Genomic DNA, 15,413 nt, shown 5'->3' on the forward strand with positions numbered 1-15,413 from the left:
TGTGCGCGTAGCTTATGAATATATTATCAGCCTATACCGAGTGAATGGATGAAGTTATGGTGAGAGAACAAGGGAAATGAAGAAAAAAGATGCCTATTTTTCTTCTTGTTTGTACATGGAACACTGAAGAAGAAAAATCAGTCTATATCAATCAATCAATGGGAGCATACGCCGGGGGGCGCATCGCCTCGTCCACCCTACGTCGCCAACTCAGGGGGCCCCTACGGGGGAGTCTCCATGCAAGCCCCCTTCCCATCCTGAGTACCTCCCGACACTCTATAAAGTTGCTCAAGCCACGAACTCCATAGGCGTCCCTTGGCCTCCTCCACTCAGGATTGTCTCTTAAAGAGACAACCCGGTGACCAGGGTTGGCTTCTGCATGGGTAACTTGCCCATATATATAGCCGGAGTCAGCATTGACGGACTATATGGTACAAGATCGAAGTTATTTCGATCATGACGGGTAATTATGTCGAATCAGTCTCACAGAGTATAGTCGCGCCGGTTTGACATGCAGTCGTTCTAACGATATCCCATGATTCTGCGTAGATATTTATTACCAAAGGCTCCATAACACCGTGGGCCAAGCCAATTCGCCGTAAGACTTCTTGGCGAGACTCACCGTTGTTCTAAACTATATGCTACCATATGGCAAGGTGTGTGGAATTTTCTGAGATCTCAATGTCCTCGCCACACGCATGAACAGACTGTATATTTTTTTTAACCTACTGTTTCATCGAGCAAGCCTCCAATAAACACTTGTCCTTGCATAGTCTTGTCCCAGGACAGGCAGGAAGTCCCAGGGCTTCGCCTCCTCGTGCAGTGCCTCGATCGAGAGCCATAACCAAAACTTCCCGCGACTGATTATACTCTCTCTCTCTCTCTCTCTCTCTCTCTCTCTCTCTCTCTCTCTCTCTCTCTCTCTCTCTCTCTCTCTCTCTCTCTCTCTCTCTCTCTCTCTAATTAAGTCATGAGAAACCCATATGGTTGCACAAACATCCCCTGATAACTCTATTTATTTTGGGAAAAAATACCTTTACAATAACTGTAGTACATTTCGGGCCGTTAATTACGTACAGCAGGAGATCCCAGATCCGAGTGCCTTGCGATGCACTGCAGAGTCAACAAAACGCCTTCTTGAGATTGACATAAATAGACTGCAAGCATCCCCTGTCGAAACTCACAGAAGAAGAATTAAAGGGTAAACAATTCACAACATCTGTCACCAGAAAAACATGAACCACGTGAGAAAATCGTTGGTTGGGTGAAACTGCAAATTGTCCTCCATGTCCATTCCTCCATGCCACACACAACAGTTGCTCTTCTTCTTCTTCTTCAGTGTCCGAGGCTCAGCAGTGGTAGCACATCATGGCAGACAACCTCAGCAAGCAGCCACGGAAGGGCATACTCAAGAATTCCTCGAGTTTTGAAGGGAACGAGAGACAAAGAGAGTGAGTGGCCCCTCTATGGTCTTAGATCCTGAAATATATTACACGAAGTTCACCTCGTGACTCATATATCACCTCAAGTGTTTATAACCACTTAACAGTTTCACCTTTATTTAGCTTAATGATTATAGTTTGTTTGTTTTTTACCCCATTTTCATGACCCCAATTCCCTTTCAAGATAGGATCTTGGATATCCGGGAATCTTACATATATGAAGCTTGTATTTATTTTTACCTTCACATTTTCGCCTTTTTTTCCTGTCATGATCTAAATCCCCTCCTTTTTAACTCATATAGGATCATGATAGGGCCATTAAGAGCTGTTGATTATAGGGGGTACTTAAATATATGGACCCCATTTGCCTGTATAATAACCTAAATTCAGTTTCGCCTTTTTTGCTGTCATGACCTAAATACCTTCTTTTTATAACTTAGATAGGATCATAATAGGACCACTAGTAGCTGCTTTTTGTATGGGAATCCTACTTCTATGGATTCTGTGTGTGTGTGTCCAGCAACCTTGACAATTTCTCCTTTTTACCTGTCATGACCCAAATCCTTTCCTCTTTAACTCCACTAGGACTATGACAGGACCACTAGGATTTCTTGGGTGTAAAGTAATCCTGCTAAATGAATGTATGAATCCTATGCTTCTGGGTGGAGTGTGTAGGAAGGTCACCAAGACTTAAAAGGCAGTACTGGTAAAGGTTAATCAGGGGTCATGACCTTAACTATTGGCTGACTCACTCCCTGTCTGTCTGTCTGTCTTTTAGTAAGAGTAGCAGCAGATTAACAAGTATTACATTAGGATAAAGTATATATTCACAGCATCTAATAGCAATTGTTGGGAAAGATGCCAGAATAATGGTTGGGGGTTCTGAGAGTGATTCTACGCATGTAACTAGTGGAGTTCCCCAGGGGTCTGTCCTTGGACCAACCCTTTTTCTCATTTATATTAACTTTGTGGCTCACGGTCTGACCTGTAAATACAAAATTTTTGCTGATGATCTGAAAATATACCAAAAGATAAATAAGACTATGCTTTCTCTTACATTCCGCACTGGTGTCATGTGCGGAATCGTGGGGGCTCAGGCTCAACTCGGACAAGACCCGTGTTCTTAGGTTCTGCCAAGGATCTGCTCCAAATCTTGGCCCGTACTCTGACTACTATATTCAAGGAAATCCTTTACAGTTTGTGCAGTCTGCATCAGATTTAGGGGTTCAAGTTGATACTTCATTGAAGTTTCATCTCCACACGCCTCTCTTGGAAATAAAGCTGCAGGAATTTCGTCGAATTTACTTAAGAGCACAGTTAACCGTGGGCCTGAGTTTATGAAATCTCTTCTCACCTCTCATATCCGTCCTGTGCTGGAATTTTGTTCAGTTGTATGGCACACAGGGTATGTAGGTGATACCGACATGCTTGAGAGAGTCCAACGACAATAGACCAAGGAGATTGTTGGACTTTCGCATCTTGACTATGCCTCCCGACTGGATGCCTTGGGTCTCTTTTCTGTGCATGGCAGACTGCTTAGAGCTGACATAGTCAAGGTCTGGAAGATTCTCAATGGCCTGTCTCCTGTGCAACCCTCTGAGTTATTTTCCCTCCAGACATCATCTAGGACCCGTGGAAATTCACACAATATTTCTACCCCACAGCAACACAGAAATACGTAGGCGATACTTCTCAGTCCGAGTGATTGCTTTGTGGAATAGCCTGCCAGACACAGTTATCCTGTCAACATCCTTAACTGTGCTTAAGAGAAAACTAGCAGAGTACCTTGGTCAAAGGCGATACGAATTTTAACCCCTACATACTAATACCAATGTTTTCTCATATATAAATTTCATATGATCTCACTTTAACTATAGTCCCTAGACACTCTGGACTCAGGATGACAGGTGGCAGTGAGGTGTGGGTGCAGTAAGGTGACGGGGTACTGGATGCGTGCCTAGTTCCGCCAGTATAACGAGGATCAAGCCTCTACCTGTAACCCCTGAAACTACACCTCACTCATCGTGAGTAGTGGGGGGGATTCTGGAGCTGCCCTGTGTAGGCCACCCGGCCTCTTGCAGTTTCTCTATGTTCTTATGTTATGTTCAAAGGACATATTAACTCTAAATTACTTTATTCTACTCACAGCAATATAAATATAAATACTTATTTCACTTATATACATATAAGTCATTATATTTTATAACTAGTCTTTACTTAGTGCAATCAACACACATTCCAGCAGCGGCTCAATAGTTTTAGTGTTAAGAGTAACTACACAAATATGTATTCTGCTGGTGTGTTGGCACATGTGGGCTTCCCTTCTCGTGGAACCCGTCTAGGTAAGGTGTATAGGTACCAATTTTTTTCTTTTTTTCTGAACTTTTTCTTTTTTTTCTTGTTGTTCTTCACATATAACATCCTTATTTTCCTGATGGGGATGGGCAGGCAATGAATATTGTCCTGTTTTTGGTATTACTATTCTTATTATTGAGATCCATGAAAGGGTATTAAAGGAAAATAAAACTGAGGATGTTTACCCAGAACAGAGTGCCGGCGATGAGCAGACGTGGGTGTGGAAAAGAAATGAAAGAGACAGTGAAAGTAAAGAAATGAGGAGAGAATAAAAAGGAGAAAAAAAGTGGGGGGCCCAAAAACATACTTATATATCCAGAAATATGACCATAGGGTGGTGGTCTGAGTTGAATTTTTTTATATATATCGTAATTATTGTCATTTTTATTGTTGTAACCGAGATCCACAAAAGCGCATCAATGGGAAATGAAAAAGAAAATTACCTAGAGTGTAACATAGTTTCCTTGGTGAGCTGATAAAGTAAGGAGAATAATAATAAAAAAAAAAGAAGAAAGGGGGGACAAAAACATTCTTGTCCAGAAATGTGATGAAATGGGGCGGTGGGGCACACTATAGTAACTTTTTTTTTAATATCTTCATGCCCACTCTACAGGAAGGGTACAAAATGGGACGAAATGAACATCTTGGCGACGCTCCACCCCAAGGACAAAGACTACGGCCACATGAAGATCGAGGAGCCCAAGACGCCCTACGCCAAGTACAGCGAAGGGGACTCCGGGGACGAACATGAAGGGCTTGACGCTGACCTGCTAGCCAGAAAGTTAGTGGAGGGAATAGGAGTTAGTTGTTTGGGTCCTCGGAACTGAAAGAAATTATGAGCCTCTTACTTGTAAGTTGTATATACTCCTACCTTCAGTGAGGCTTACCTTTAGTGATAGTTTAAAAGGCAAAGGGAGTGTGCATAAGAGTGTTCTCAGAGTGGTTTTGGCTTTAATGCATGAGAAGAGAATTAGTTAGGGAATAGGAGTTATTTGTTTGAGGTCACTGAGCTTGAAGAATATATATATGAACCTTTTGCTTGTATATGTTCTCAGAGTGTTTTTTGGTTTGATTAATGTGAAGACAATTATGCACAGAAGTTTACGCATCACCTGATTATTTTGTGTGATAGTAAAAGTAATAGTAATGAGCACAAGAGTACTAAATGGATTATAAGTGTCTTCATTCTAGTTCGTGCTTGTGTCATAAGAATTGACTGAAGGGACAGTTGGTTCAGGAGATTGAGGTTAAAAACTAGACTGCCACCTCAACTGCTTCTTCAATCACATTTGTTGTATTGAAGGTCTTCTTGATGTCTCATGGTGGTGCAGCAAACAGGGTCAGTGTGAGGGATGTAAATGGGATGTATCATGTAAGGTAAAGGCAAAGTTGGGAGTATACACTTAAGCTGTGTTTGACCTTGGTGCTCATCTCTGTCACATTGGCCCTAGAGTCTGTGGCAAGAAATAACCCATGAATGTAATGTGATAAAATTTAAATGTGTCATTCACAGAATTCAACTGGGAGGCAATGAACTTCCCAAGGCACTGGTTGAGCCTGAAGATGAGGACTCGAGTGATGATGAAGACATCAGCCCTGAAGAAAGAGGTAAGTTGAGCATGTTAAAAGGAAAAGTTGTCCTTGATTAGACCCGGAGCAGGGGAGAGGAATCTTAAATCAGTGCGCAAGAAATTGGTGTTTTCTGTTTAGTGACATTTATATTAATTAACCAGAATGTTGTTGTCCATAGAATCTGAAATCTTAAAAAAATTGTGTCTGTAAAATCCAGTCTACTGTAATGGGCATTGTTAGCATGAAGGGATTAACAGCCGTTCCACACTGGAGGATTTTGAGATTTGTTATGCACAGAGAGGAACCAGGATGATTTGTCTCCTTGCTAGCCTTACTAATGTCACAGGAAAAAATGGATGTGATAATCAGGTTGTGGGTGCTTTCCATGAATAACAGAATATTGCAGCTATTAATAGTGTCTTGCTAGGGATATAGTGATGCTGAAGAATTCCCAAGCTTGGTCCATGCCTCAGCCTGTTGTGTTAAAGAGGGTTTGGTAACATTGGGCGTAGGAGGCTGAGGCATTGGATGGAAATAGTTGGTTGTGTAATCGATCATCTAATGGAAGATGGGGATGGTGATGGGTATGATACAAACTGGGCAGGAGGGAAGGAGGAGGAGTCTTAGTACCATGTGTCAAAGTAGGTAAACATTTCAGTCGTACTGATGTTTTGTTTGGTTTCAGAAAAGAGGAAAATATTTGAAATGAAGAGAAAGCAGCACTACAATGAGTACTACGCCGTGAAACTCGCCCGGAAGCTAATGGAAGACGATGATGAGGAGGACGAAGACGATTGCGAAGAGGACGAGAGCAAAAAGTCCACAGGTAAAGATGAGGGAGTGAGTACAAATGATGAGAAAGACACAAACATGGAGGAGGTGATAGAGGGTGACGATGCAAGGTCAGGAGGTCACAGTGAAAAGATGGCAGTGGTGGGGGAGGAGCAGGAGGTCAGCGAGTTAGGCTCCTAAAGCCATGTACAGAAGGGAAGAAGACAAGCTGTAAAACCTGAAATATTTGTAGCACTTCCTCCTTCGGCAGAAATGGCAATCCCTGCAGTTCGACAGTTACCATTATGAATACTACTGCTCATATATATAGTCTAGTTTCCATCAAGGTAGAAGAGAGTAGACAAACCCAACTATCATTTGATACCGTGTCTATCTAGTATATTTTTTCTCTTATTCATAGGTCTCAGCAAAAGGATCCGCTGTGTGATTTTATAAAGTTTCTCTTCCCATAGTCTGCATAAACTCTTGAGCGAACTGTTCACCCAGCATCCATGACAGTGAATCACATACATTTGGAACACAGCCAGTCGTCAGTTTACACCTTTTTGGGTTTTTGTCTGTGTTTTAATTGAATGTTTGTCATTGTCATTATGCTCTGTTTTTCCTCCTCATCACTTGTCGCCTTGATTCCTGTCCCTGCTGAAAGGAACGTTTCCTAATGATCGGCACCAAACCATATCAGTTGAATGTAATCAGTGTTATCAGAATAGTTAAATTCCGTTTACTTAACTTGCCTAAGGTATGTTTGCTGCTACCTAGCTGCGTCTCCGAAATGCACGAGAGTAAGACAAGTTGAACAGTCAGTGTACATAGTGCGTGTAGGCTGCAAGCTTGAGGATCACAGTATTCAGTGTAGATTGGCGACTCGCTGTGCACCAGAGCCTCAGATCTATTTTAGTTTTTTTAGTGTTTGTTATTTTCTTGTCAGAGTACTTCTCATTAGCGAAGACTTTTGTGTGTTAAAGATGTATGGCAGACTGCATTTTGCCAAAATTTTCATCAGGGATCTCATCTGAAGACAGGAGTACCTTCCAATCATGTTGGAAAGTGTCACAAAGCTATGTTGGTCTAGCTTGTTGCTGAGTGCTGAAACTAATTTTAGATGGTTAGTGAAAGTATTTTTGTCAAAGTTTTATAGAGCCATTGCATGTAGTGATGTAAGTTTAGATTTTTTGGTTTATTTATTTATCTGAAAATAAACCTGCAGTGTTGCCACTGGTGAGTCATCACCAGTGTTGCCATATATTGTTCCAGAGTGTTCCATGTTATAACCACATATCACCTGAGCACAGCTTGTTTGGGTTACAAATGTTTTTTGTTACCTGGCATTGAAATGTTGATTCATTTCACTTCAGTGCTGGCTTTACCCATTCAATTGATTTCAGCACACTTATAATGCTATCTAACAATTGAGGCGTCTAGTGCTCAAGGGGCGAACAAGCCAATTACCTAGTTTTGAGCTACAGGAACGTTAAAAAAAAATCAAGCATTGCAACAACATAATGAAAAACACACATAGCAATATCATCGTACATCAATATAAAGTTTTCAGTTAGACATATTCAATGGAATGAGTGTTTGCGTGAAAATGTGTTAATTATTAAAAAAAAACATGTAAGGGTGTTTTTTTATTAATGCATGTTTAATATCTGATTTAATCCAAACTCAGAAAATTAAAAGAACATGATGTAACTAACAGCCAGTTTAAATTTCAAAACAATTTCCATATTTAGGTGTTTTATGAGTGTTTTACTAGTAGCTGATGTTTAACTGAGTTTCATTAAAGCAGAATAACTTGCACAAACTTCAAAGTGTACTGTATCAAAATTTGAAAGCTTTTAAATTAAATAATAACATGGGCTGATTTTTTTTTCACATCTGCCATTTATAGGAGAAAAACGGCAAATAACACGTAATGGTGTTTTTTTTATGTATGAGTAATTATTGACCGATTTACTTTAAACGTGGCACGCTGTGATAACTCATTATAGTTAAAATTATATGTTAAAAGTTAAAGTTTCCCACTGATATTATAATTTGGTGCATAGTCTATGTTTGGTGGCAAATCTGCTCATCATCATGAGAGGGGGGAGGTTACTTTAATAATCCAGGATATCATCAGTGGGGTCGTCCACACATATGGCGTGACTGCTGTAAGGGTTGTGGGCGAGGAGCTGATTGGCTGAGTCTTGTGAATGTAGACACACAGACTAGTAGCAACACTGCCATTAGTCAGCCATGTTGTGCCTCCGCCCTTAGAGCCCTAATACAGCCGACTTCATACACTGCAGACAGGCAAAAACACACACACTACTTTCACCACCCTTTTACTGGACCATAGAGACCAATTTCCCATTTTCACATTCACAGAGGGTTGCACAGTGCTTACATCTAGTGGAAACTGAAGGAAACTCAAAATTCGCCATGTTGGCATGTTTGCCCCTCAAGCTCTAGAAGCCTCAATTGTTATAATGCAAAGATGCCGTGCTATTGTTTCAGCAAAGTTTTTACCTTGTGGCCTGGTTATTCACTGATTAGGTTATTCCTTTGTGCATTTTGTCATGTTTCCAATGAAACCGTGCCTCCTAATCAACAGAAGCAGAAGGTTAAGGCAGCACGCTTTGCCCCAGAGTAATATCCTCATACATAATGGGAAAAGAGAAGAAGGAGGAGACGAACATTCAAGTAAGCCTGTCCAACATGTCTCACTGACTCTTCTCTGTCAAAAAAAGTTTGCTGTGATGAGCAAAACATTCTCCAGTAAATACATTGCCAACCATTGTTTATGAAAATATATATATATATATATATATATATATATATATATATATATATATATATATATATATATATATATATATATATATATATATATATATCACACACACACACATACAGTCGTCCCTCAAATAGTACGGTTTCCAATAGTACGGTTTCAGTTTAATACGGATTGTCATGGAAGAATTTTTTTAGGATTTTTAAATTTCCCGCTCGTCGCACCAAGTAGTTTTGGCGTGAGTGGCAACACTGTTGTACCAAAACGCCTGCTGATAGCACCCCAAAAGTGTTCAAGCTAGGTGTTCACCTTGCAGAAGAATTCAGATTTAGGAGAAGTTACGTTTTGGGATGAGTTACGTTGCCGTAGGGAGAGCATACCACGTGAATGAGAGCAGTGTTCGCTGTATCTATGATCTTGATTTTGGTCTTGATGTCACAGGTGGCCTGGGATTTCTCTCTTGGTCTTGATCTTGGTTCGGGAGGTAGTTGTCCCTTTCGGTCCCAACTACAGCCTTTGAAACGGCTTACTCCCTCAGGGCCAACACCCTGAAAATCATAGTGTAAAAGAAATTCTTGCTGGGCAGCCATATTTGCTGATGATGTCATCACAGCATGAAGGCGCTCCACCTCTCAAAGCCGGGAGCCGGGAGCCGGGAGCCAGCAGACGTGCCGAGTTGGCAACTCGTGCTGCCGCATCACGCGTTTGAGAGCACTTGGGATGTTCTGAGAGTCCCGATTCCCTCTCTCAAACACAGCCCAGGAGTGTTTCTAAGGGGAGCACTAATTTTACGGATTTTCGAATAGTACGGGAATCCTGGGTCCCTAACCCCCGTACTATTTGAGGGATGACTATATATATATATATATATATATATATATATATATATATATATATATATATATATATATATATATATATATATATATATGACACACACACACACACACACACACACACACACACACCTAGTTACTACTAGGTAAACACACACACACACACATGTACATTCTTGGGTGGGTGTGAAAGTATGGGGATTCAAAATGCTCTTCAGTGGAAAAGACCTTTGAAGCAAATTCATAGTGCCAATTTAGCAAACAAGGTTGGTTTCCTTTGAGCTCTTCTGCAGTCCTTCACCTTCATCAGTCTGGTACACTGAGTCAAATTTTCTGTGATGAGTATTAACGATTGGTTAGATTACTGTAAGATATGAAATTATAATTAGGTACTTAATTAGATGGCTAATGAAGGTTTCCTGTGTTCACATAACAAATCTCTTTTAGCAGTAGTTTGATTTAGACATCTGAGCCATGGCTCACTTCATTATCATCTTTGTGTTGGAGAGAATGACATGTTCTTTGCAGGAATGAAGATGAGCCCCTTAATCAAGCAGCACTTGCAAATTGTCTTGTATCATAACAGCATTTTACACAAATTTTTGCTTGATATTTTTTTTAACACAAATTGTTACTGTTGGCATTAATTTGTACAGGAAAGTAAGTGTGTGACTGATGCCTAATATTTTCACAATACATGTAATATTTTAGAAAATACTAACGATGCACATAGAAAATTTGTGAATACATCTGTGGTAGTGTAATGTTGCTGATATTGTATTTGATAATGATGAATTTTATCATATGGATTTTATAATGTACACATAGTTTGAGCCATTCATTGTACTGTTTCCTCGTAGTGTTGAGGAGAGCTTCTGTCAGTTTTCACCACATGTCCGACAGGTTGCCAAAACGCTGCTGTTCCGTGGCCCACATAGAGGGTGGAGCAGTCACAACAGTGAGCAAAAGTGTAATATTGATCATTTACTGGGGAAGTCTTTGCTTCAATGAACTGATTTGTGCAGCTTTGTATTTTATCAAGCAAGTAAAAATTGTAAATATTAGAATCAAAATGAAGTGATACTGTTTTGGTGAGGAAGAATTAGGTTCTGTTGATTTTGTATTGATTTGAAATACATCTCCTAGTGTATGTCCATCCTAGTCCCTTGATACTGTAGGAGTTTCACTTGGGAATCATTGCCGCTGAAGTGGAATTTGAGTATCTAGTAGGTAACTTTCCATAGTATTATATATAACTTATTCATGGGGATGAGTGTCGAGAAATGCAACTTGGTTAAGGCTATATACATTAAGGTACATTGTGCAAGTGAAGGAATGACAACCCAACAATTGAGAACCCAACCAGATGAATTAACGGTTGTATGGTGTAGTAGTGCAAAGACTACTACATATTATGAAATCTATCTTACAACTCTAACATGCTTATCATCACCCTCGTAAACAAACTGCCTGAGTAATTTTTCATCGATTTTCCAGGTTTTGGGCTAAATCAATCATCTTGTGACACTTTGGCATAGTAGCCTTTGTCATTCAAGGTCTGAGTGTTCTAAAATTTGCCTTTGTGTTTCTGCCAATGTTAAGAGTCGAATGAGAAAATTAGAGTAGGAAAACCATAGGAAAAGTAGGAAAAATGACTTAGGCCGTTCGTTTAGGAAGGTGATGTTATTATAGCGATGTCAAACACAGGCAAGTATTTTAATTACGCATTGGTGATTATAGTCTCGTCTTTTGAAGGCTTTGCGTATGTGTGTATATACAGGTTTGTAACATAAAATCAATAATTGGTACAATGTGCTAACGAACATCAATAATTTTTGTACTAGTATTGTGTATGTGTGTGAGAGAAATGTTCCTCACACAAGTTTAAGACTGTGATTTTTAAAGATATATGCAGAGGGTATGTGACATCAGCATTGTGTATTAGTGTGTGTGTGTGTGTGTGTGTGTTTGTGTGTGTAGACGAACAAGTTTGTATGTAAAATACTAGATACATTTGGGTATGTGCTTGCTTTTGTGTGTGTGTGTGTGTGTGTGTGTGTGTGTGTGTAGACGAACAAGTTTGTATGTAAAATACTAGATACATTTGGGTATGTGCTTGCTTTTGTGTGTGTGTGTGTGAATAAGATTGTATGTAAAATAAAATTAAATAACCTAAACACTTGGACAGTGCTTGCTTTTGTGTGTGTGTGTGTGTGTGTGAATAAGATTGTATGTAAAGTAAAATGAAATAACTTAAACACTTGGACATGTGCTTGCTTTTGTGTGTGTGTGTGTGTGTGTGTGTGTGTGTGTGTGTGTGTGTGTGCTTTGGGCAAATCAATTGTAATAAAATTTTCTCATGGACAAGAGCTCTACAAATAAAATGTATTTAATTTTCTCATTTATAATTTCAAACTTTCATGATAATTGGTTTAAGTGGCAATCCCCAAATTACTTTGTGTTTAGATAATTTCATAATGATTCAGTAAAAGGTGGAATAAGATAGGATGAATTTGAGTGCTTATTAACATGTCCATATTACATCAGGGTTGCCATATCTTTTCTTCCCAGGTACCCATTTATCGACCATCTAAGGAAAGATGAACAAATGGCTGGGCTGCACGTGCACCTACTACCCAGGCCGAGATTCGAACCCAGGCCCGCAGGTTCGTATATACAAGGTAAAGAGAACCCCTTCTCTTTACCTTGCGTATATATAGGTAGTGACCCACCGCGTAGTAGCCACCCATAGATTTCTTAGGGCAGGGGAAACAAAGAAACGGGTGGAAAGGTAAAATTAGACCACTTTCTAAAGCGAGCAGGATGAAATACGTTATCTGGTTTCTGAATGTTTTCCATGGTGATTAGCTAGCTTATCATACCACTTTGTAACTGGCAGAAACCTCATCAATGGTAACGGTAGATAAAAGGTAATGATTTAGAAAGGCAGTAGTCAGAGCCACATGAAAACATTCTTGGAAGCAGAAAATGAAGAAGGCTGCAAAGGAAGGACGTTCAAAAGAGGGATCGGACCAAAACCAAGCCATCAAGCCCAAGACATCTTGGCTATAGCTAAAGAATATGGACTAGAAGTAAATAAACAGAAAAGCAATATTATCATTTTTAATATGGAAAACAAACCCTCACTGTCCCTGTCAGTCATGCACCTATATAGGTGTATGACTGACAGGGTACAAGGAAAAGGAAGCCCCGCAGTGTGTCAGCTGGTATGATGGAAGCCTGGGTGGTGATCTCTTCCAAGCTCGAGCGCAGTGTATGAATGTGAATGCAAGAAATTACAGGTGGTCTGAGTCCCGCAGCAAAGTGTGTTGGATGTGTGGATGAAACTGTCGCGCATGTGGCCACTGGGCCTGACAACGTTAGCCCACATGTGCTGCGTCACTGCTCCAGTGAGCTGGCAGGACCCCTCTCGGAGTTGTTCGGGGCCTGTATCCGGGAGAACACCTCTATATGGAAGGAGGCTCACGTGGTGCCGGTCCTCAAAAAGCGGGCCAGATCTGACCCTGCCAACTACAGACCCATCTCTCTCCTGTCTGTAGTTGGAAAAATCCTCGAAAAAAGAGTGGTGGAGGCCATCACCCGCCACCTCGAGAAAAACGCCCTCATCACTGACCACCAATTGGGGTTCAGATCTGGCTCAACTTCAAACCTCCTGCTGCTCCTCTCCAGAGCTTGGCAGAGGGAGACTCTAGATACTGGCCTAGATATCCTTGTCGTCGCTCTCGACATCGCAGGTGCTTTAGACCGGGTGTGGCAAGCGGGCTTGCTGGAGAAGCTTCGTGCCAAAGGCATCCAAGGACACCTGCTGTTGCTGATGAGCGACTATCCTTCAAGGAAGAAGCTTCCACGTCGTTGTTGGTGGGCAGCAGTCCAGGGACCTCCCAGTGGGTGCCTCAGTCCCCCAGGGATTTGTGGTGGGCCCTGTCCTCTGGAATCTGTACATCGATGACCTTCTCAGGAGTCTGCCAGCAGTCTCTGCATACGCTGACGACTGCATGCTCTCCCTCTCCTACTCTCGTCAAGAAAGCCAGCAAGTGGTTGCTGACATCAACCAGCAACTACGCTTGATACGGGAGTCGGGGGAGCTCTGGCAGGTGAACTTTGCTCCTGAGAAGACCCAGACGATGGTGATCTCTCGGTCCCCGGCAACCACACAAGCTGTCGAAAAAAGGGTGATGTTTGGCACCGGTACCCTCCCGCTCTAGGATTACATCAGGATCCTCGGAGTAGACTTGGACTGAGAGCTGCGCTTCGACCGCCATCTGAAACACGTCGCCCACCAAGCCTCCCTCCGTGTTTCTGTCCTTCGTAAAGTAGCTATTAATTTCCTTGACAAGCGAGGAATTATGCTCCTCTACAAGGTCCAGGTAAGACCTTACCTGGAGTACGGGGGTCTGACCTGGATGTCCAGCGCGGCCACACACCTGCAGAGACTGGACAAGGTGGAACAACGTGTAAAGCGACTGTTAAAGGAGAACAACCCCCAGCCGCTCCCTCAGGATATGACACCCCTGGACACTCTGGAGCACCGCCGAGACGTCGCTGCGCTGGTAGTTTTCCACACGGCCCAGGTACAAGGGGTACCACACCTGGCGAAGCTGAGGCTCCTCCTGCGTGAGGCTGTGAGAGATACGAGAACGGTACTCTCCAGCCACGAGCAGGTCAGGGTGCCGAGGTCACGCGCCAGCCAGCACCTGAGGACCTTCACCTCCAGAGTGTCCCGCCTGTGGAACACGTTCACCGCAGCAGTGTCAACAGTGAGGGATATGTCCAGCCAGCAGCTGAAAGTGGCAGCTCACAGGTGGCGAGGAACATGCCCCACACCACTAGTGCTCATAAATATATAGTGAATGTGTGTAGGCTTTTGAAATAATGTACTACGAGAAAAAGTGTCATTTTAAACCTGAAAAAGTGCACAATCGGACATCAGTTTCTCGTTCATGTTCGATCGGCTGAATGTCTGTGAAATAAGCTCGATGTGTACTGCAAATGTGTTTAAAAAGAGAGAGAGAGAGAGAGAGAGAGAGAGAGAGAGAGAGAGAGAGAGAGAGAGAGAGAGAGAGAGAGAGAGAAAAATGAGAATGAAGGGGAATGATAATTAGAATAAGAGAGAGGTAATGAGAATGAGAGAGAATAAGAATGAGAAAGAGAATGAGAATTAGAGAACAAGAATGAGAGAATGAGTGCCCATGGGTTGAATCAACCTGGTAACTTGCCCAAGTTTACACTCTTATTTTACATGTTTTGCAAAAAACTATGTGTTCATTGTAGTTCTGGTAATACCCAGTAATGTGACCTCTTTTGTAAAAGCCATGGGAGATGAATTACAGATGATTTCCTTGAAATTTCCACCAAGGAATCATTCGCATTCTTTTGTGTCGCTCTTTTTCAAGCTCAGTTTTCTCACCTCCTATATAATGTTTCACCACAAATATCATTTTGTCTTACCGATGAAACGTTATGCTGCCATCCCCGCCACTGTGGGCACAACCAAAGGCAGAGCAAGCCGGCATGAAGGCAAAATGTTGAGGTGTGTGGGTGTCGCGCGTCCGGCCAGCCGGGCAATGTTATGAGTGGACTTGAGGAAGAGGGCGGAGAAATGTCAAGACTGCTTCATTT

General features: G+C 41.7%; 1 protein-coding gene and 2 long non-coding RNA genes across 5 annotated transcripts; 2 read left to right on the forward strand and 1 right to left on the reverse strand.

Annotated features, from left to right (window-relative positions):
• Positions 1 to 1,302: 1,302 nt before the first annotated feature.
• Positions 1,303 to 12,890, forward strand: LOC126990988 (protein phosphatase inhibitor 2-like). 3 transcript variants are annotated; one of them, XM_050849635.1, is made up of 5 exons: positions 1,303 to 1,451; positions 4,411 to 4,578; positions 5,311 to 5,405; positions 6,055 to 6,195; positions 12,345 to 12,890. In XM_050849635.1, the coding sequence occupies exons 1-5, from the start codon at positions 1,369 to 1,371 to the stop codon at positions 12,365 to 12,367; spliced, it is 510 nt and encodes a 169-aa protein (XP_050705592.1). In that variant the 5' UTR covers positions 1,303 to 1,368; the 3' UTR covers positions 12,368 to 12,890. The 3 variants fall into 3 exon arrangements, with proteins under 3 accessions (XP_050705592.1, XP_050705593.1, XP_050705591.1); XM_050849636.1 differs by lacking the exon at positions 12,345 to 12,890 and adding an exon at positions 8,758 to 8,953; XM_050849634.1 differs by lacking the exon at positions 12,345 to 12,890 and having other exon boundaries at positions 6,055 to 8,021.
• LOC126990989 (uncharacterized) lies at positions 9,088 to 12,174 on the forward strand. Its single transcript, XR_007744959.1, has 2 exons — positions 9,088 to 11,745; positions 11,844 to 12,174. It is a non-coding gene; the product is annotated as an uncharacterized LOC126990989 (long non-coding RNA).
• Positions 11,804 to 12,338, reverse strand: LOC126990990 (uncharacterized). The gene is made up of 2 exons (XR_007744960.1): positions 12,027 to 12,338; positions 11,804 to 11,945 (listed from the first exon to the last, which is right to left on the reverse strand). It is a non-coding gene; the product is annotated as an uncharacterized LOC126990990 (long non-coding RNA).
• Positions 12,891 to 15,413: the final 2,523 nt, after the last annotated feature.

Source organism: Eriocheir sinensis, unplaced genomic scaffold (assembly GCF_024679095.1).
Source record: "Eriocheir sinensis breed Jianghai 21 unplaced genomic scaffold, ASM2467909v1 Scaffold23, whole genome shotgun sequence".
Taxonomy (NCBI): Eukaryota; Metazoa; Arthropoda; class Malacostraca; order Decapoda; family Varunidae; genus Eriocheir; species Eriocheir sinensis.